This window comes from Lampetra planeri, chromosome 73, assembly GCF_965212315.1.
Source record: "Lampetra planeri chromosome 73, kcLamPlan1.2.h2, whole genome shotgun sequence".
In the NCBI taxonomy this organism is placed as follows: domain Eukaryota; kingdom Metazoa; phylum Chordata; class Hyperoartia; order Petromyzontiformes; family Petromyzontidae; genus Lampetra; species Lampetra planeri.
The window spans coordinates 110566-132251 of NC_136178.1; the positions used below are offsets into that span (position 1 = coordinate 110566).

The following is a 21686-nucleotide window of genomic DNA, read 5'->3' on the forward strand; positions in this document are numbered from 1 at the left end:
GTAATATAAATGCGTAATGTAAAACATTATGTATGTTTACTAACTGTGAATAACGCAACCAATAATATATATCCATTGTAATTTATATGAATACATTAACCCACCCCCCTCTGGTCTTCGCACGAGATTGGCTCACAAGTCATTCAAAGGTCGTAAATTGGGAGTTCGTAAATCGAGGAATGCCCATACGTATGTATGCGTGTGTGTACGTTGGATTTCTTTCGCACCGTACATAGATAACCGCGCTCATAGGTGCAAGGGAAGGACAACAAACTGAACACAACAACAAGAAACGGTTATCGAGAAATTAGTTCTCAATGTAGTAAAGTGGTGTAGTGTAGTGTATAGTGTTGTGTATAGTAGTGTAAAGTGTAGCATATAGTGTTGTGTATAGTAGTGGATAGTGTAGTGTGTAATAGTGTCATGTGTAGTAGTGTCGTGTATAATAGGGTAGTGTATAGTGTAGCATATAGTTGTGCAGTATATAGTGTAGTGTATAGTAGTTTTATTCAATACTACAAAACTATAGTGGTACAGTAGTATATAATAGTGTAGTCTACGAGTACAACAAACTAAACACAACAAAACAACAAGCGGTGTAGTATAGTGGTGGAGTGTAATGTATAGTAGTCTATAGTGTAGTATATGGTAGTGTAGTGTATAGTGTAGTGTATAGCGTAGTATATTCTAGTGTAGTGTATAACAGTGTAGTGTGTAGCGTAGTGTATAGTGTAGTGTATATTCAACTTCTTTCGCACCATATGCAGCCAACCGTAGCGAATCGGAGGTTCAGGGGGAAGGACAACAACATCAACATAACAAGAACAACAAGCAGTTCTAAGAAATGAGCTCTCAGTGTAGTAAAGTAGTGTATAGTAGTGTAGTGTATAGTGTAATGTATAATAGTATACTGGTGTAGTTTAGTGGATAGTGTAGTGTATAGTAGTATAGTGTTGTAGTGTATAGTATATAACAGCGTAGTGTATAGTAGTGTATAGTGTAGTGTATTGTATAGTGTATAACAGTGTGGTGTAGTGTATAGTAGTATAGTGGTGTAGTGTATAATAGTGTAGTGTATAGTTGTGTAGTATATCGTGTAGTGTATGGCAGTGTAGTGTATGTGAAGTGCATAACAATGTAGTGTATAGTAGTATAGTGGTGTAGTGTATAGTGTAGTATATAACATTAAAGTGTATATCAATGTCGTGTATAGCGTAGTGTATAGTGTAGTGTATAGTATAGTGTATAGTAGTGTATAGTGTAGTGTATAGTGTAGTGTATAGTGTCGTGTAAAGTGTAGTGTGTAGTGTAGTGTATAGTAGTGTATAGTGTAGTGTATAGTGTAGTGTATAGTGTAGTGTATAGTATAGTGTATAGTAGTGTATAGTGTAGTGTATAGTGTAGTGTATAGTGTCGTGTAAAGTGTAGTGTAGTGTATAGTAGTGTATAGTGTAGTGTATAGTGTAGTGTATAGCGTAGTGTATAGTGTAGTGTATAGTAGTGTATAGTGTAGTGTATAGTGTAGTGTATAGTGTAGTGTATAGTGTAGTGTATAGTGTAGTGTATAGTGTAGTGTATAGTGTAGTGTATGTTAAACTTCTTTCGCACCACACGGAGTCAACCGTAGCTAATCGGAGGTGCGGGTCGAAGGACAACAAACTAAACACAACAACCGCAACAACAACAACAACAACAACGAGCAGTGCGTATAACTTTGTTGTGGCCTAGCAGCAAGGACAACATACAAAGCGTGCACTCATCACACTCCCAACAACGGAACAAATAGCTCCCCCCAACAGCCTGGCAACACACACACACAGAGAGAGAGACACCGTCCGCCCACCTGCCCCTGGCCACGGAACTCGTCAACGCTGCAGGGCCACGTAGAACAGGGGCCAGTAGTGGAGGTTGAAGAGGGCGAAGGAGACGGGGAGGACGACGCGGGAAGCTGTGTCCAGGCGGGCGGCTCGCTCCGACGATTCCTCCTCACTCACCTGGGACACACGGGGGGGGGGGGGGGGGTAGCGGGGGACGGTGGAGGGGAGATGATGCTGCTGATGATGCTGCTGATAATTATGCTGATAATGATGCTGATGATGATGCTGCTGCTGATGATTCTGCCGATGCTGCTGCCGATGCTGCTGCCGATGATGATGATGCTGCTGATAATGATGCTGATAATGATGATGCTGATGATGATGCTGCTGATGATGCTGATGATGCTGATAATGATGCTGCTGATGATGCTGATGATGATGATGCTGATGATGCTGATGATTCTGCCGATGCTGCTGATGATTTTGCTGATGCTGCTGCGGATGCTGCTGCTGATGATGCTGCTCATGATGATTCTGCTAATGATGCTGATGATTCTGCCGATGCTGTTGATGATTTTGCTGATGCTGATAATTTTGCTGCTGATGATGATTCTGCTCATGATGCTGCTGATGATAATGCTGATGATTCTGCTGATGCTGCTGCTGCTGATGATGAAACGATTGCTTCACCTGACGTGCAGACACCTGCGTCTGCTGCTGCTGCTGCATCTGCTGCTGCTGTGCTGCCGTTCCCTCCTTCTGCTCGAGCATGGAGACCAGCACGGACTCGAGCAGCGCGGAGAAGACGAACACCAGGCACGTGGTCATCCAGATGTCCATGGCCGTGATGTAGGAGAGCTGGTCGCGGGGTGGAGGGCGCGGGGCGACAGGACCGGTTCAGATCATCGTCACCGATGGTGTTGGCCGTGAGTGGGAATTGAACTCGGGTCACCGGGTTCGTAGCGCAGCGTAGCGCTAAACGCTGCACCCACCGCTGCCCAGGCTTGGTGCAGGAGGAGGTTTCGGGACAAACCCAGCAGGTGCCATGGGTTGCCTGACTGAGATGACCGGTAGATGCACCACCTGTACCCGCTACTGTGCCAGGCTAGGTGCAGGAGGAGGGTTCAGGACAAACCCAGCAGGTGCCATGGGTTGGCTGACTGAGATGACCGGCAAATGCACCACCAGCTGTACCCCCTACTGTGCCAGGCTAGGTGCAGGAGGAGGTTTCGGGACAAACCCAGCAGGTGCCATGGGTTGGCTGACTGAGATGACCGGCAGATGCACGAGCTGTATCCCCTACTGTGCCAGGCTAGGTGCAGGAGGAGGTTTCGGGACAAACCCAGCAGGTGCCATGGGTTGGCTGACTGAGATGACCGGCAGATGCACAACCTGTACCCCCTACTGTGCCAGGCTAGGTGCAGGACGAGTTTTCAGGACAAACTCAGCAGGTGCCATGGGTTGGCTGACTAAGATGACCAGCAGATGCACCACCAGCTGTACCCCCTACTGTGCCAGGCTAGGTGCAGGAGGAGGTTTCAGGACAAACCCAGGAGGTGCCATGGGTTGGCTGACTGAGATGACTGGCAGATGCACCACCAGCAGTTGTGCCCCCCACTTAGCCAACTCGCTGCGTTGGCTCATTGTTTTGAGCATCGCTCCTCTGCCTCTCCGTTATTGCCGGAGGGTGACCGCCTGAAACTGCCCAGCATCTGCGGTGTTCTTCACGCATCATCCCCATCCACCCACCCACTTACCCACCCCAGAGCCGGCCGAGCCACTAAGCGACCCTTGCAATTGCAAAGGGCCCCGTGGCCAGCAGAGGGCCCCCTAGAGTCACTGCTAGCTAGTAGGCCTTACTTAAAACGGTCAAAGGGGCCTCCAACCAAATTTTGCTTAGGGCCCCGAAAGGTCTAGGGCCGGCTCTGACCCACCCACACCACACCACCCCACCCCCATCTCCCCCACCAATCACCTTGGGCAGGGAGAAACGCGAGCCGCTGATCTGCGTGGTCATGGTGAGCACCGTGGTGATGCCCAGCGCCACGCGCGCCACCATCGCCTGTGTCTTCATCCATGAGGAGAGCCACGACACGACCACGATGAGGGTGCTGGGAGCGTAGATCTGGATGACGTAGAAGCCAGTCTCCCTGCGCAGTGAGAATGTGACGGAGATATGCGAGTATGTGCCTGGGGTGGGGGGTGGGTGGAGGGGTGGGTGGGATGGGTGGGATGGGTGAGTGGGATGGGTGGGATGGGTGAGTGGGATGGGTGAGTGGGATGGGTGAGTGGGATTGGTGGGTGGAGGGATGGGCGGAGGAATGGGGTGGGTGGAGGGTTGGGATGGGTGGGTGGAGGGGTGGGTGAGATGGGTGGGTGGAGGAAGAGGCCAAAGTCAGAATGACGTTTCCAGGGACGCTTTCAACTTACGAACGTTTAGAGATATGAACAATGCCTTTCCCGTACTTCCGGTTGCCTGTTTAAAAAAATTAAGGATACGTCCTCATAATTCAAGGTTATACGTACATTCCAATTTCGCTTTACAATCATGAAAACGTAATAATTTATAACAATACTTTCAAGTGCAGGGACACTACTTACGAACATTCGAACATTCAGCAGATACGAACAAATCCTTTTAACACGTAGCCTTTCGCGACCAATATCATCCATAATAGAGGTTTTTATTGGGGGTTAGATCGCGTAAATATATAAATGTGTCATTAAACCCGCCACCACCCGACACAGCCAACTAGTAAGCGTTGTCACGTAAACGAGAAGTCGTAAGATCAACGACCACGTGATAAATGGCGGTGGTTGTTCGGGTGTGATTACCCAGCATTCCCAGCATTTCATTTCTGCCTGGGTCGTCACCATCGATGCTCTATCTCTCTGCTTTTCACGAACATTATTAACCCCCCCCCCCCCCCATCGTGTCTCAGAAGCGTTAGAGTGGTGAGAGTGTTGAGGGTGGTCGTAAGAAGAGGGGAGGAGATCACACAAACTCCACTCACTTCCTGTGTAGAACAAAGGGAGATCATACAAACTCCACTCACTCACTCTGTAGTACAGGGGGAGATCATACAAACTCCACTCACTCACTCTGTAGTACAGGGGGAGATCATACACACTCCACTCACTCACTCTGTAGTACAGGGGGAGATCATACAAACTCCACTCACTCACTCTGTAGTACATGGGGAGATCAAACAAGCTCCACTCACTCACTCTGTAGTACAGGGGGAGATCATACAAACTCCACTCACTCACTCTGTAGTACAGGGGGAGATCATACAAACTCCACTCACTCACTCTGTAGTACAGGGGGAGATCATACAAACTCCACTCACTCACTCTGTAGTACAGGGGGAGATCATACAAACTCCACTCACTCACTCTGTAGTACAGGGGGAGATCATACAAACTCCACTCACTCTGTAGTACAGGGCGAGATCATCAAACTCCACTCATTTCCTGTGTAGAACAGGGGGAGATCATACAAACTACACTCACTTACTCTGTAGAACAGGGGGAGATCATACAAACTCCACTCACTCACTCTGTAGTACAGAGGGAGATCATACAAAATCCACTCACTCTTTAGAACAGGAGGAGATCATACAAACTCACTCACTCTGTAGAACAGGAAGAGATCATACAAACTCCATTCACTCACTCTGTAGTACAGAGGGAGATCATACAAACCCCACTCACTCACTCTGTAGTACGGAGGGAGATCATACAAACTCCACTCACTCACTCTGTAGAACAGGGGGAGATCATACAAACTCCACTCACTCACTCTGTAGTACAGGGGGACATCATACAAACTAGACTCACTCACTCTGTAGTACAGGGGGACATCATACAAACTAGACTCACTCACTCTGTAGTACAGGACGAGATCATACAAACCCCATTCACTCACTCTGTAGTACAGAGGGAGATCATACAAAATCCACTCACTCTGTAGAACAGGAGGAGATCATACAAACTCCACTAACTCACTCTGTAGTACAGGGGGAGATCATACAAACTCTACTCACTCACTCTGTAGAACAGGGGGACATCATACAAACTCCACTCACTCACTCTGTAGAACAGGGGGAGATCATACGAACTCCACTCACTCACTCTGTAGAACAGGGGGAGATCATACGAACGCCACTCACTCTGTAGTACAGGGGGAGATCATACAAACTCCACTCACTCACTCTGTAGTACAGGGCGAGATCATACAAACTCCACTCATTTCCTGTGTAGAACATAGGGAGATCATACAAACTACACTCACTCACTCTGTAGTACAGAGGGAGATCATACAAACTACACTCATTCTGTAGAACAGGGGGAGATCATGCAAACTACACTCATTCTGTTGAACAGGGGGAGATCATACAAACTCCACTAACTCACTCTATAGAACAGGTGGAGATAATACAAATTCCACTAACTCGCTCTGTAGAACAGAGGGAGATCATACAAACTCCACTCACTCTGTAGTAGAGAGGGTGATCATACAAACTCCACTCACTCACTCTGTAGAACAGGGGGAGATCATACAAACTACACTCACTCACTCTGTAGTACAGAGGGAGATCATACAAACTACACTCATTCTGTAGAACAGGGGGGAGATCATACAAACTCCACTCACTCACTCTGTAGAACAGGGGGAGATCATACAAACTCCACTCACTCACTCTGTAGTACAGGGCGAGATCATACAAACTACACTCACTTCCTTTGTAGAACAGAGGGAGATCATACAAACCCCACTCACTCACTCTGTAGTACTGGGGGATATCATACAAACTAGACTCACTCACTCTGTAGTACAGGGCGAGATCATACAAACTACACTCACTTCCTTTGTAGAACTGAGGGAGATCATACAAACTACACTCATTCTGTAGAACAGAGGGACATCACACAAACTCCACTCACTCTGTAGAACAGGAGGAGATCATACAAACTCCACTAACTCACTCTATAGAACAGGTGGAGATCATACAAACTCCACTCACTCACTGTGTAGTACAGGGAGAGATCATACAAACTCCACTCACTCACTCTGTAGTACAGGGGGAGATCATACAAACTCCACTCACTCACTCTGTAGTACAGGGGGAGATCATACAAACTCCACTCACTCACTGTGTAGTACAGGGGGAGATCATACAAACTCCACTCACTCACTCTGTAGTACAGGGGGAGATCATACAAACTCCACTCACTCACTCTGTAGTACAGGGGGAGATCATACAAACTCCACTCACTCACTCTGTAGTACAGGGGGAGATCATACAAACTCCACTCACTCACTCTGTAGTACAGGGGGAGATCATACAAACTCCACTCACTCACTCTGTAGTACAGGGGGAGATCATACAAACTCCACTCACTCACTCTGTAGTACAGGGGGAGATCATACAAACTCCACTCACTCACTCTGTAGTACAGGGCGAGATCATACAAACTCCACTCATTTCCTGTGTAGAACAGGGGGAGATCATACAAACTCCGCTCACTCACTCTGTAGAACAGATGGACATCACACAATCTCCACTCACTCTGTAGAACAGGAGGAGATCATACAAATTCCACTAACTCACTCTATAGAACAGGTGGAGATCATACAAATGCCACTAACTCACTCTGTAGAACAGGGAGAGATCATACAAACTCCACTCACTCACTGTGTAGTACAGGGAGAGATCATACAAACTCCACTCACTCACTGTGTAGTACAGGGAGAGATCATACAAACTCCACTCATTCACTCTGTAGTACAGGGGGAGATCATACAAACTCCACTCACTCACTCTGTAGTACAGGGGGAGATCATACAAACTCCACTCACTCACTGTGTAGTACAGGGGGAGATCATACAAACTCCACTCACTCACTCTGTAGTACAGGGGGAGATCATACAAACTCCACTCACTCACTCTGTAGTACAGGGGGAGATCATACAAACTCCACTCACTCACTCTGTAGTACAGGGGGAGATCATACAAACTCCACTCACTCACTCTGTAGTACAGGGAGAGATCATACAAACTCGACTGTCGGGGGGGGGCGGGGGGAGGGCGAGAGACCGACGAGATAGGCGGAGGATATGCCGTCGCTCCGCGCCTCTCACCGACGGAGTAATTCTGCGCGCCGTTCTTGACGATGATGCGCGGCCCCAACGAGAACTCGTTGAGTCTGATGAACTGAGACAGGAAGACCGCCTCTGGCGTGGCCCAGCGGAACTCGAGGTCGCTCACCATGCTGCTGACTTCGAGACGACAAATACATAACATATGCATGAACGCACAATCGTACAGCCATAGTACGTCTATGGGGACCCCCCCTTTGTTAAGTTTGTTTTACAACTTTTCTTAATGCCAAGGTAGAAGGCCACCCAAATTTTGGGGGTTAGATTGCGTAAATATATAAATGTGTCGTTAAACCCGCCACCACCCGACACAGCCAATTAGTAAGGTAAACAAAACATGCCAATTCGTGACTAGTACAGCACACCGGTGTGTTGGAGAGCAAAGCCACATTGTAGCTCTTTTGGCAGAAGCGACCATTTGCCGCCGTCACACGTGATGACGAAGTAGCTCGCCGCGTGGAAACTGTTCTCTGCCAAGCGATCTAAACGTGTTGTGACTCCAATTCTAAATGCGGAGGGGAAGAAACCAGAGGCACCCGGAGATAAAATCCACGTGGCCATGGGGAGAGAGAGGGAAGCAAACTCCAAATATACAGCAGCGGGCGTCGGGATCAAACACACTACCTCCTGTATACCAGGCGAGGTAGTTAACACCTACTCTTAGTTTTTTTTCGGTAAAGTCACGTAGGTAAAAAAATATATGTTTTTAGCTGTGACGGTCCCACCTGAAGACGGAGACTTGTGTTGCCTCTAAAACGTCGTGATTTAATTGAGTTATTTTCATTCATTATTATTTTATTATTATATACATATATTTTTTTACCTACGTGACTTTACCGAAAAAAAACCTAAGAGTATGAATCCTTGCAGTCACGAAAGCTTCAAATCTAGAATTAGTCAACACCTCTTCGCCAACCATGGCACCCTTAAAATGGCAGCCTTCCACGTGGCATTAGCCTTCTGCAAAATACAAACCCCCAACCATCCCTACCCCCAGCGATGGTACGCAACGGTGGAACATCTCCGCGAGTGCGAAATCTTACAGCTGTCCAGGTAGATGGGGCAGATCTGGGTGTCCATGGGGAAGTTGCGCAGATCCATGGGGCAGGCGAGAGTAAGAGAGAGCCTGCGGAGAAACGTGGAAGACAAAGGGGCCGCGTGCTCCTCTTCATACAACAACGTGTAGGGCACACAACACACACAGAGACACAACAACAACAACCGCCATTCGCCACTAAGTGGCGGTGACGTCACCACGACACTTGTGCCAGTCCATGTGCACCTTGAGACCACACACACACAGACACACAAAAAACAAAGATCCCCTGTATATCCTTAACAGATTGTTGGGCAAGTTCTGTTAGCAAGCACCTATGAAGGCTGGCACTGCACATGAGGGGGTGGGTAGCCAACATCACGCCCGGCCGCCTTTGTCTCCCTAGTGACGATGTTTACACACCACACCAGGTACTCATTTCAGGTTCATCGACCTAGGGGAGGCCCAGGACCAGTTCAGAGCATTGTCACTGGTGTTGGCCGTGAGCGGGAATCGAACCTGGGTCGCAGGTTAGGAGCGCAGTGCGTTAACCGCTACACTACCGCTTCCCACAGACACAACACACAGACACAACACACACATAGATACCAGACGCGGTGGCTATGAGATGATAATGACGTTACCTTGTATGAAGGAGGTTGTGGGTTCGATCCTGACCCTGACACCTGCTGTATATTTGGAGTTTGTGTATCTCTCTCATCATCATCACCACGATGGCTAGAAGATGTTAACTACCTTGCCTCATTAGCAGGAGGTCGTGAGTACGATCCCGACTCTGATGACGCCTGCTGCTGTATATTTCGAGTAGGCATCTCTCTCTCCCACCATTGCCTCCCCCCCAACAACAACACAAAGCTCCTCGACAAAAGCGACTCCGGACGTGGTTTGCGGGACGATTAATGGCCGCCCGCACGCTCGCATGCCACGTGGGGACCGACCGGATGGAGTAGGAGACGGTGCCGTTGCTGAAGATGCGCAGCAGTGCGTTGGGCATGGTGATGTCGTGGAAGCTACCACGCTTCTCATTCGAGTAATGCAGCCGCGGCTTCCAGATGGAGCCCATCAGACGGTTGCCCGGGTCCACCCACGTCGAATTGCTGTTGTCCGTCTTGTGCACCAAGCGGTGGTCCGTCCACTCCATGCCCTGGTGGACCATGATTTGGTACTCCTGCCACCAACCCCCACAGCCCCAGACGCGAGATGCCAATGAGAATTTAAATACAATCTTGATTTGAAGCTTTCGTGACTGCAGGAATCCATACTCTTTGGTTCTTTCGGTAAAGTCACGTAGGTGAAAAATGAAAATTTTAAAAATCACGACGTCCGTAATCTGCTGGAACCATACTTTCCCACCTGATGATGACGGACGCTTGTGTTGCGCCCGAAACGTCGTGATTTCTTTTATTTTATACCCACGTGACTTTACCGAAAGAACCGCAGAGTAATTTAAATACAGCAGGATTTTGGATAAATAATAAAACTAATCCGCGGTACACTGCCAATGGCATTGCGAATACGCGTCCCACAGTGGCGCACACAAACACATAGCATGTGGTGTAGATCTCAAGCATTGTCTCTCCATAGCTCAGGGTCTCTGTAGCCCATTCTCTCTGTAGCCCAGTCTCTCTGTAGCCCAGTCTCTCTGTAGCCCAGTCTCTCTATAGCCCAGTGTCTCTATAGCCCAGTATCTCTGTAGCCCCAGTCTTTCTGTAGCCCAGTCTCTCTATAGCACAGTCTCTCCTAGCACAGTCTCTCTATAGCCCAGTCTCTCTGTAGCCCAGTCTCTCTGTAGCTCAGTCTCTCCTAGCACAGTCTCTCTGTAGCCCAGTCTCTCTGTAGCCCATTCTCTCTGTAGCCCAGTCTCTCTGTAGCACAGTCTCTCTGTAGCCCAGTCCCTCTGTAGCCCAGTCTCTCCTAGCACAGTCTCTCTATAGCCCAGTGTCTCTGTAGCCCAGTCTCTCCTAGCACAGTCTCTCTATAGCCCAGTCTCTCTGTAGCCCAGTCTCTCTGTAGCTCAGTCTCTCCTAGCACAGTCTCTCTGTAGCCCAGTCTCTCTGTAGCCCATTCTCTCTGTAGCCCAGTCTCTCTGTAGCACAGTCTCTCTGTAGCCCAGTCCCTCTGTAGCCCAGTCTCTCCTAGCACAGTCTCTCTATAGCCCAGTGTCTCTGTAGCCCAGTCTCTCTTAGCACAGTCTCTCTATAGCCCAGTCTCTCTGTAGCCCAGTCTCTCTGTAGCTCAGTCTCTCCTAGCACAGTCTCTCCATAGCTCAGGGTCTCTGTAGCCCAGTCTCTCCTAGCACAGTCTCTCTATAGCCCAGTCTCTCTGTAGCCCAGTCTCTCTGTAGCCCAGTCTCTCTGTAGCCCAGTCTATCTATAGCCCAGCCTCTCTGTAGCCCAGTCTCTCCTAGCCCAGTCTATCTATAGCCCAGCCTCTCTGTAACCCATTCTCTCTGTAGCCCAGTCTATCTATAGCCCAGTCTCTCTGTAGCCCAGTCTCTCCTAGCCCAGTCTATCTATAGCCCAATCTCTCTATAGCCCAGCCTCTCTGTAGCCCAGTTTCTCTTGATTTTCATTAAAAAAGGACACTGAGTACATCACAGCGGCAACATACATGAACACGTTTTCGCTAGAACGCGGTTCTTCCATTAGGGAACAGTTTTCGCACAACCATACTTTCCCACCTGATGATGACGGACGCTTGTGTTGCGCCCGAAACGTCGTGATTTCTTTTATTTTATACCCACGTGACTTTACCGAAAGAACCGCAGAGTAATTTAAATACAGCAGGATTTTGGATAAATAATAAAACTAATCCGCGGTACACTGCCAATGGCATTGCGAATACGCGTCCCACAGTGGCGCACACAAACACATAGCATGTGGTGTAGATCTCAAGCATTGTCTCTCCATAGCTCAGGGTCTCTGTAGCCCATTCTCTCTGTAGCCCAGTCTCTCTGTAGCCCAGTCTCTCTGTAGCCCAGTCTCTCTATAGCCCAGTGTCTCTATAGCCCAGTATCTCTGTAGCCCCAGTCTTTCTGTAGCCCAGTCTCTCTATAGCACAGTCTCTCCTAGCACAGTCTCTCTATAGCCCAGTCTCTCTGTAGCCCAGTCTCTCTGTAGCTCAGTCTCTCCTAGCACAGTCTCTCTGTAGCCCAGTCTCTCTGTAGCCCATTCTCTCTGTAGCCCAGTCTCTCTGTAGCACAGTCTCTCTGTAGCCCAGTCCCTCTGTAGCCCAGTCTCTCCTAGCACAGTCTCTCTATAGCCCAGTGTCTCTGTAGCCCAGTCTCTCCTAGCACAGTCTCTCTATAGCCCAGTCTCTCTGTAGCCCAGTCTCTCTGTAGCTCAGTCTCTCCTAGCACAGTCTCTCTGTAGCCCAGTCTCTCTGTAGCCCATTCTCTCTGTAGCCCAGTCTCTCTGTAGCACAGTCTCTCTGTAGCCCAGTCCCTCTGTAGCCCAGTCTCTCCTAGCACAGTCTCTCTATAGCCCAGTGTCTCTGTAGCCCAGTCTCTCTTAGCACAGTCTCTCTATAGCCCAGTCTCTCTGTAGCCCAGTCTCTCTGTAGCTCAGTCTCTCCTAGCACAGTCTCTCCATAGCTCAGGGTCTCTGTAGCCCAGTCTCTCCTAGCACAGTCTCTCTATAGCCCAGTCTCTCTGTAGCCCAGTCTCTCTGTAGCCCAGTCTCTCTGTAGCCCAGTCTATCTATAGCCCAGCCTCTCTGTAGCCCAGTCTCTCCTAGCCCAGTCTATCTATAGCCCAGCCTCTCTGTAACCCATTCTCTCTGTAGCCCAGTCTATCTATAGCCCAGTCTCTCTGTAGCCCAGTCTCTCCTAGCCCAGTCTATCTATAGCCCAATCTCTCTATAGCCCAGCCTCTCTGTAGCCCAGTTTCTCTTGATTTTCATTAAAAAAGGACACTGAGTACATCACAGCGGCAACATACATGAACACGTTTTCGCTAGAACGCGGTTCTTCCATTAGGGAACAGTTTTCGCACAACGTGGAATACGCACCGTTATAACGCAGAACGTGTGTACACCGTTATAACGTGGAATGCATGCACAGCTATAAGGCAGAACGTGTACACCGTTATAACAGGTACACCGTTATTACGAGATACACGTACACCATTATATAATGCGGAACGCGTACACCGTTATAATGCATACACCTTGGTTCTTTTGGTAAAGTCACGTAGAAGGGAAATAATAACATGATAAAAATTAAACATAATAAAATTACGTACACCGCTATAACGCGTACACCGTTACAACGCGACTTCTGAGCGGTCAACGACGAACTACTTTCTTGAGCTGCGGCTGACCGGTGAAGTGATAGAGTACGCGGAGTGACACGGTAACGTGGTGGTGGTGGTCGTGCACCCTCAGTTCTGTGTCCCGCCATCTCACTCCTGTGTGTCTGCATACATCGTGTGCACCTTATTTACGGGGAAATTGTTTTCGCTCAATAGGTGTTTCGCTTAACGTGGAACATTTCAGGAACGCGTCTACTGTGTTAACCGATGATTCGCTGCACTGATCCCTGCGCGTGCGTGAGCGTGGTGTGTGTGTATCACTCACCATTGTGCTCTCCTCGATAGAACCGAACTCCATGATAGTCAAATGACAGTTCACAATTACGGGCTCCCCTGGTACAAACACACACACATGCATACAGACAGACGCACACACACACACACGCTCATATTCATAAATTGTAGTGTCATTTCAATGTCCTAATTTGTGTGAACGTAAGATGGAAACATTTTCTCAAATCTTTGAGTTGGTGCTCTAAATGACAAAAACAAAATTGCCACAAGTGCAGCTTTCTTGAGCTGATAGTGTGGATCGGGCCGAGGAGCTGCCAAACCAGAGCTGGTCCTAAGCACACTGCTCAGGTATGGAGAACTCTCCACTCTCTCCACATCAGTTGAGGAGGTGGAGTATTAGATAATACAAAATACCCAGGGAGATGCTTAGTTTTGGTGGAGCTGATGGTAAGGGCCCACCTCTTAGTAGCACACTCCAGGTAGAGCAGCAGCGCCTCCAACTTCTCCTCTAAGTGAGCAGCAATCACCAGATCATCAGCGTACATAACACGGTTGACCAATAGGCAACCATCCCTCAACCACAGCTGCGCAATGATCAGCCTCCCGTTAAATGTGTACCAGATGGAAATTCCTCCGGTACAGCCATGGATCGTTTCTCAAACTATGTGGTCGAAGAGGATGTAAAAAACAATGTGAAAGCCAGAGGACATCCCTGTCGTACCCCAAGATGAACAGGGAATGGCTCTGACTATCGGGCAGGCAACTTTACCCGGGCCTACCCACCATCATGAAGGTGCGTAATGAGCGTGAGCAGAGATTCAGGGACTCCGAAAGCACAAAGAACAACACAGAGCCCAGGCCTACTGATAGTATCATAGGCTTTGACCAGGTCAATTAAGCAGAGATCTAGGTCTTGTTGGAATTCTTTACACCTCTGCTGTAGCAGATAGAACATAGCATCTGTGTAGTGCCGTAGATGGGCCACACTTACCGGCAGTGGTAGACAGGGCCCATCTGCAAGGGTACCCCGTACCCCCAGGGGAGGGGCTGATGCGCCAGCCCAAGAGCGGAGGGGCTGCTGGGGGCTCAGGATCCTAGGCAGCTAAGCCCCACGGCGCCACCAACGATGATCAAGGGGGATAAAAGGACACCTCCCCAGCCGATCGGGGCCAGTCGCAGCCGAAGTACGAATACCAGCCAGCTTAGGACCCTGGACCCCCTCGCCACGCTGTCCTCGTAAGGGCCGGGACGCTGTGCGGGCCAGTGGTGAGACTCTGGGACTCCCGGCTCCACGCCCTTATAAGGGCGAAGTCCGAGGAAGCCAGAGTCGAGACCCGCACCTTGGCTGGGTCGGGTCAGGTAGCCCCCCCCCCCCCCCTAGGGTAATTGTAGCCGGAGGACCCGGGAGCGTAGCTAGAGTCAGGCTCGCTAGAAGTAGGATGTGTCCCTAGGCTGTAACAGTGTATCAGGACTGTTGGAGTGGTGTATTGTAATAAAGAAGTTGCCTATGCGAAGTGTCTCCGGAACCCATTACATCTGTGCAAGGCCACCCTTTTCTGAAGCCGCATCGGGGCTCCGCAAGCCTCTCCTCAGCGTGCCTAGCAAGGCGATGTTGACTAATCCTTGCCAGGACCTTTCCCGGCACACTGAGGTGGGAGATGCCCCTGTAGTTGTTACTGTCTGTGCGGTACCCCTTCTTAAGGAGGGGGACCACCAGGGCATCATTCCAATCTAGATTTGAAGCTTTCGTGACTGCAAGAATTCATACTCTTAGGTTTTTTCGGTAAAGTCACGTAGGTAAAAATAAAAAATGATCATAGAAATAAAATAATAAATCACGACGTTTCGGAGGCTTGTGTTGCCTCCGAAACGTCGTGATTTATTATTTTATTTCTAGTATAATTTTTTTACCTTTTTACCTACGTGACTTTACCGAAAAATTCTAAGAGTATCATTCCAATCCTGCGGAACAAAGTCCAGTGGTCCAGATTCTGACTATGATGTCATGTAGGGCAGTCTGCGCACACATGACACTCTCGATCCGAACAGGCAACTGGACATAAGGACAGGTTTGTCCGTGTCTCTGAACGTACGTAAGTTGCCTGTTCATAAGCAGAGAAGTCCCCGTATTTATATTACCCTTTGTAGTGTCACACAGCACCATTGACGAACGTGTTTCTGTGATACATTCATCTGAGAATAAACGACGCGAAACGACATACGGGCGGGGGGGAGGGAAGGTTTGGACATCGGCGATGACGCTGAAAACGGAAAAGTAAATTTGGGGCCGCATCTTTACCGTTCAGCTTGGGCAAAACGCGGCGGTCGTAATTCCGCGAGTTGATGATCTTTAGGAGGCTGTCGATGTTCGCTCTGCAAAGCATCGACGCGAGAACGTGAGCAGCGGATGTAGAACTCACGCCCCAACACACAAAGACAAAGATCCCCCGTATATAGCCTTAGCAGACTGTAGGGGCAAGTTCTGTTAGCGAGCACCTATGAAGGCCGGAACGGTACACGAGGGGGTGGGTGGCCAGCACCACGCCCGACCGCCTTTGTCTCCCCAGTGGCGATGTTTACACACCGCACCAGGTACTCATTTAAGGCTGAGTCGACCTAGGGGTGGCCCAGGACCGGTTCAAGAAAATCGTCACTGGTGTTAGCCGTGAGCGGGAATCGAACCCGGGTCGCCAGGTTCATAGCGCAGCGCGCTAACCGCTACACTACAACACACACATACATATACACGCGCACACGGCAAGGCGCGTTCCTGAAGGCGACAAAGCTCGTAAAGCTAAAATTATTTCAAACAACGGTTTTAGCCCCGCCCCCCTCCCCCTGTGACGTCACGGTGACGTTCGGCGAGGTATGACGCAACGACCACGAGTAACGCCGTACCGCTCCGCCACGCGGCTCAAGAATGCAGTTTGTCGTTGACGGCTTCGTAGCCACGTTGTCACGGGTGCGTGTGTGTGTTCCACGTTATCACGGTGTGTGTGTGTGTTTCACGTTATCACGGTGTGTGTGTGTTCCTCGTTATCACGGTGTGTGTGTGTGTTCCACGTTATCACGGTGTGTGTGTGTTCCTCGTTATCACGGTGTGTGTGTGTTCCTCGTTATCACGGTGTGTGTGTGTTCCACGTTATCACGGTGTGTGTGTGTGTTTCACGTTATCACGGTGTGTGTGTGTTCCTCGTTATCACGGTGTGTGTGTGTGTTCCACGTTATCACGGTGTGTGTGTGTTCCTCGTTATCACGGTGTGTGTGTGTTCCACGTTATCACGGTGTGTGTGTGTTCCACGTTATCACGGTGTGTGTGTGTTCCTCGTTATCACTGTGTGTGTGTGTGTGTTCCACGTTATCACGGTGTGTGTGTGTTTCTCGTTATCACTGTGTGTGTGTGTTCCTCGTTATCATGGTGTGTGTGTGTTCCACGTTATCACGGTGTGTGTGTGTTCCTCGTTATCATTGTGTGTGTGTGTGTTCCACGTTATCACTGTGTGTGTGTGTTTCTCGTTATCACTGTGTGTGTGTGTTCCTCGTTATCACGGTGTGTGTGTGTTCCACGTTATCACGGTGTGTGTGTGTGTTCCTCGTTATCACGGTGTGTGTGTGTGTTCCACGTTATCACGTTGTGTGTGTGTGTTCCTCGTTATCACGGTGTGTGTGTGTTCCTCGTTATCACGGTGTGTGTGTGTTCCACGTTATCACGGTGTGTGTGTGTTCCACGTTATCACGGTGTGTGTGTGTTCCTCGTTATCACGGTGTGTGTGTGTTCCACGTTATCACGGTGTGTGTGTGTTCCTCGTTATCACGGTGTGTGTGTGTGTTCCACGTTATCACGGTGTGTGTGTGTTCCTCGTTATCACGGTGTGTGTGTGTTCCTCGTTATCACGGTGTGTGTGTGTCCCACGTTATCATGGTGTGTGTGTGTCCCACGTTATCACGGTGTGTGTGTGTTCCTCGTTATCACGGTGTGTGTGTGTTCCTCGTTATCACGGTGTGTGTGTGTCCCACGTTATCATGGTGTGTGTGTGTCCCACGTTATCATGGTGTGTGTGTGTGTTCCACGTTATCACGGTGTGTGTGTGTTCCACGTTATCACCGTGTGTGTGTGTCCCACGTTATCACGGTGTGTGTGTGTGTGTCCCTCGTTATCACGGTGTGTGTGTGTTCCACGTTATCACGTTGTGTGTGTGTGTTCCTCGTTATCACGTTGTGTGTGTGTGTTCCTCGTTATCACGTTGTGTGTGTGTGTTCCTCGTTATCACGTTGTGTGTGTGTGTTCCTCGTTATCACGGTGTGTGTGTGTGTTCCTCGTTATCACGGTGTGTGTGTGTGTTCCTCGTTATCACGTTGTGTGTGTGTGTTCCACGTTATCACGGTGTGTGTGTGTTCCACGTTATCGCCGTGTGTGTGTGTCCCTCGTTATCACGGTGTGTGTGTGTTCCACGTTATCGCCGTGTGTGTGTGTCCCACGTTATCACGGTGTGTGTGTGTGTTCCACGTTATCACTGTGTGTGTGTGTCCCACGTTATCACGGTGTGTGTGTGTGTTCCACGTTATCGCCGTGTGTGTGTGTCCCACGTTATCACGGTGTGTGTGTGTGTTCCACGTTATCGCCGTGTGTGTGTGTTCCACGTTATCACGTTGTGTGTGTGTGTTCCTCGTTATCACGGTGTGTGTGTGTGTTCCACGTTATCACGTTGTGTGTGTGTGTTCCACGTTATCACGGTGTGTGTGTGTGTCCCTCGTTATCACCGTGTGTGTGTGTGTTCCTCGTTATCACGGTGTGTGTGTGTGTCCCACGTTATCACGGTGTGTGTGTGTGTTCCACGTTATCACGGTGTGTGTGTGTGTCCCACGTTATCATGGTGTGTGGGTGTCCCACGTTATCATGGTGTGTGTGTGTCCCACGTTATCATGGTGTGTGTGTGTCCCACGTTATCACGGTGTGTGTGTGTGTCCCACGTTATCATGGTGTGTGTGTGTCCCACGTTATCATGGTGTGTGTGTGGTCCACGCTAAAACTGCAGTGTGTATTGCCGAGTTGCACCAAAAGTGCTCCCTCGTGCAAGAAACTGTGTTGCAGCGAAAGCGCGTGGCAGTGTGAACACATTCTAGATTTGAAGCGTTCGTGACTGCAATGATTCATACTCTTCGTTTTTTTCGGTAAAGTCACGTAGGTAAAAAAATTAATTAAAATTAATGAAAGTAATAATAGAAATAAAATAATAAATCACGACGTTTCGGAGCAGGGGCGGTTTCTTCATTAGGGCGATTGGGCGACGCACCACCAATGTCATTCAACCACAGAGTCACGCTAGCCGTCACTGTGCCTCTGGATATAGTCCAATCAGCGTCATGTCACGTTCTGTGGAGTACCGCCTCTTTTTGGGCGATTTCACTCCGGCTGAGAATCGCCCAGAGTGTTCCCATAGACTTGCATTCAAAGATGTTTGTTTTCGAACGGGGGCGCTGCAATGCATTCTCTATGGCTTCCGGGAGGGCTCGCACTAACGTGCTTACGTCATCATACGTAAGCACGTTGCATCCAACAATATGATTTGTCGCCACCTAGTGGAATCTTTAATAAAAGAAACTTGAGTGGATTGTATTAATAGTGAGTATAGAAACAAACAAGATGTATTGTAAGAGTCACTTTATTTTTCATTAATATTAAAGAAGTGAAGTTGCCTTTACATGCTTAAGCTGTTAATGTATCCTTTGCATGGGTGGACCTTATCCTTATAAATCATCCAGACATTTGCCCCCCCTGAGAGATTTTGCAGGAGCCGCCACTGTTTCGGAGGCAACACAAGTCTCCGTCATCAGGTGGGACCGTCACAGCTAGATTTACTGTATCAAGTGAGGCAATTTTTTTGTGTGCACACAGCCACGCTCGTTAAGCGAGGACTGCACCCTGTTTGTAGACTCGTTAAGCGAGGACCGCACCCTGTCTGTAGATTCGTTAAGCGAGGACTGCACCTTGTCTGTAGATTCGTTAAGCGAGGACTGCACGGAGTCTGTAGGCTCGTTAAGTGAGGACTGCACGGAGTCTGTAGATTCGTTAAGCAAGGATTGCACCCTGTCTGTAGGCTCGTTAAGCGAGGACTGCATCCTGTCTGTAGGCTCGTTAAGCGAGGACTGCACGGAGTCTGTAGGCTCGTTAAGCGAGGACTGCACGGAGTCTGTAGGCACGTTACGCGAGGACTGCACGGAGTCTGTAGATTCGTTAAGCGAGGACTGCACCTTGTCTGTAGATTCGTTAAGCGAAGACTGCACGGAGTCTGTAGACTCGTTAAGCGAGGACTGCACGGAGTCTGTAAGTTCGTTAAGCGAGGACTGCACGGTGTTTGTAGATTTGTTAAGCGAGGACTGCACCTTGTCTGTAGACTCGTTAAGTGAGGACTGCACCCTGTCTGTAGGCTCGTTAAGCGAGGATTGCACGGAGTCTGTAGGCGCGTTAAGCGAGGACTGCATCCTGTCTGTAGGACTCACCTGACAGGACGCGAACTCAGAGTCGCGACCACGACCACCACGAAGGCAGCGAGCAGAAGATGCCGTGTCATGGCTGAAGAGAGAAGGGGGGGGGGGGGTGAGAGGGGAGGGTGAGAGAGGGGGGGGGGGTGAGAGGGGGGAGAGTGAGAGAGAGGGGGGAGGGTGAGAGAAAGAGTTCCATCCAGCCTTGTCGAGCAGGAGTTGGAGGAACACAAACAAAGACACAGGTCCCCCGTGTAGCCTCTAACAGACTGCAGGGGCAAGTGCTGTTAGCGAGTAGCACCAATGAAGGCCGGCACGGCGCACGAGGGGGTGGGTGGCCAGCCCCACGCCCGGCCGCCTTTGTCTCCCCGGCGGCGATGTTGACACGCAGCACCAGGCTGAGTCGATCAAAACCCAACGAAAAAAAACCACCCCTGATGCATTCACGTCGCCAATGATTTGTCTTTAAACATCGCCAGGGATGTACAGCTCCCTCCTCCCGTTCCCTCCTACCTCTGCGTGTGGACCCGATCGGGTTGGACAGACGACAGACCCCAGGAGGGGTTGTTGCCGGTTGATTCGCTCTCGTTCTCTGTCTCTCTCTCTCTCGTCTCACCCGCAACTCGGCGGAAGAGCACGCGGCGACTGTCTGGGTGGCTGCCTCGGCACTGCGTGCAAGCGATTCCTTGATGTGCCGTGAGGTGTGTACATCACTGCGTCGTGTGGACCCCACCCCCTCCTCTCCCCCCCATAGCGTAGAGAGAGTAGGGAGAGAGGGGGTAGAGAGAGAGGGGGGTAGAGAGAGATTGAAGGGGTAAGGAGATCAGAGCGTGAAAGCTATTGTGAAATCTTTCATTTTAAAAGGGGGCGGGGGGGAGTTACATAAAGCAAAGCATAAAAAAAACAAAAAAAACTAAATGATGATCTGATCGTAAAGAAAAGAGAGAGACGACGATGTTGTTGAACCTGCAAGATCTGGCAATTCACCAAAGCCTGGCTCTGCTGATTGAGACACTGAAAGTGGAAAGCGGTCCAGAGATGTTGCTGGGTCTTGAATGAACGCTGCTGAAATCACGCACGCCCAGAATGTGCGCTGATGGGGATGGCTGAGGAGTAATTGAGGATAACTCTTTGGTTCTTTCGGTAAAGTCACGATTGCAACACAAGCAATCATCATTAGGTACACGTGAGAAAACAAACCTAGTAAACTTAGAAATAGTATGCAATACAACACAGAGAGTCGGCTAATATAACAGTCAACACCCTACCTGGTTGATTACGTAATCAACTGTTATGTCGTATACTCTTACACCATTGGAACCTCCTTTGCCAGTAGCAAAATATGATAATTGGTTATTTACCCTTTTATCTTGCAACAAAACCTTTTTTACAAGGAGTCATGTTTGCATTGACCACAATACCTGCGGTCGGAATGCAAACAAAAAACATAACTCTGATAATGTATGCACTGTCCTTGAAATTGATTGGTCCACACCCGAGACAGCTTTTCTTAGAGCCTAGTCTCACATGGTGTTGGCGCCATCTGGTCCAACACACACACACACCTTACACACACACACCTTACACACACACACACACCTCACACACACACACACACCTTAC

At 49.3% G+C, this 21686-nt stretch overlaps 2 protein-coding genes across 2 annotated transcripts in view; both read right to left on the bottom strand.

The window, feature by feature from the left end:
* LOC144737762 (uncharacterized) overlaps positions 1–21686 on the bottom strand; it is a 164006-nt gene that overhangs the window by 11337 nt on the left and 130983 nt on the right. The gene's annotated exons all lie outside the window — the stretch shown is intronic.
* Positions 1772–20774, bottom strand: LOC144737760 (glycine receptor subunit alpha-2-like). Its single transcript, XM_078620619.1, has 11 exons — positions 20705–20774; positions 20493–20612; positions 20082–20154; positions 15880–15953; positions 13612–13679; positions 9976–10205; positions 9024–9106; positions 7963–8100; positions 3793–4007; positions 2508–2675; positions 1772–1982 (listed from the first exon to the last, which is right to left on the bottom strand). The coding sequence occupies exons 1-11, from the start codon at positions 20772–20774 to the stop codon at positions 1866–1868; spliced, it is 1356 nt and encodes a 451-aa protein (XP_078476745.1). The 3' UTR covers positions 1772–1865.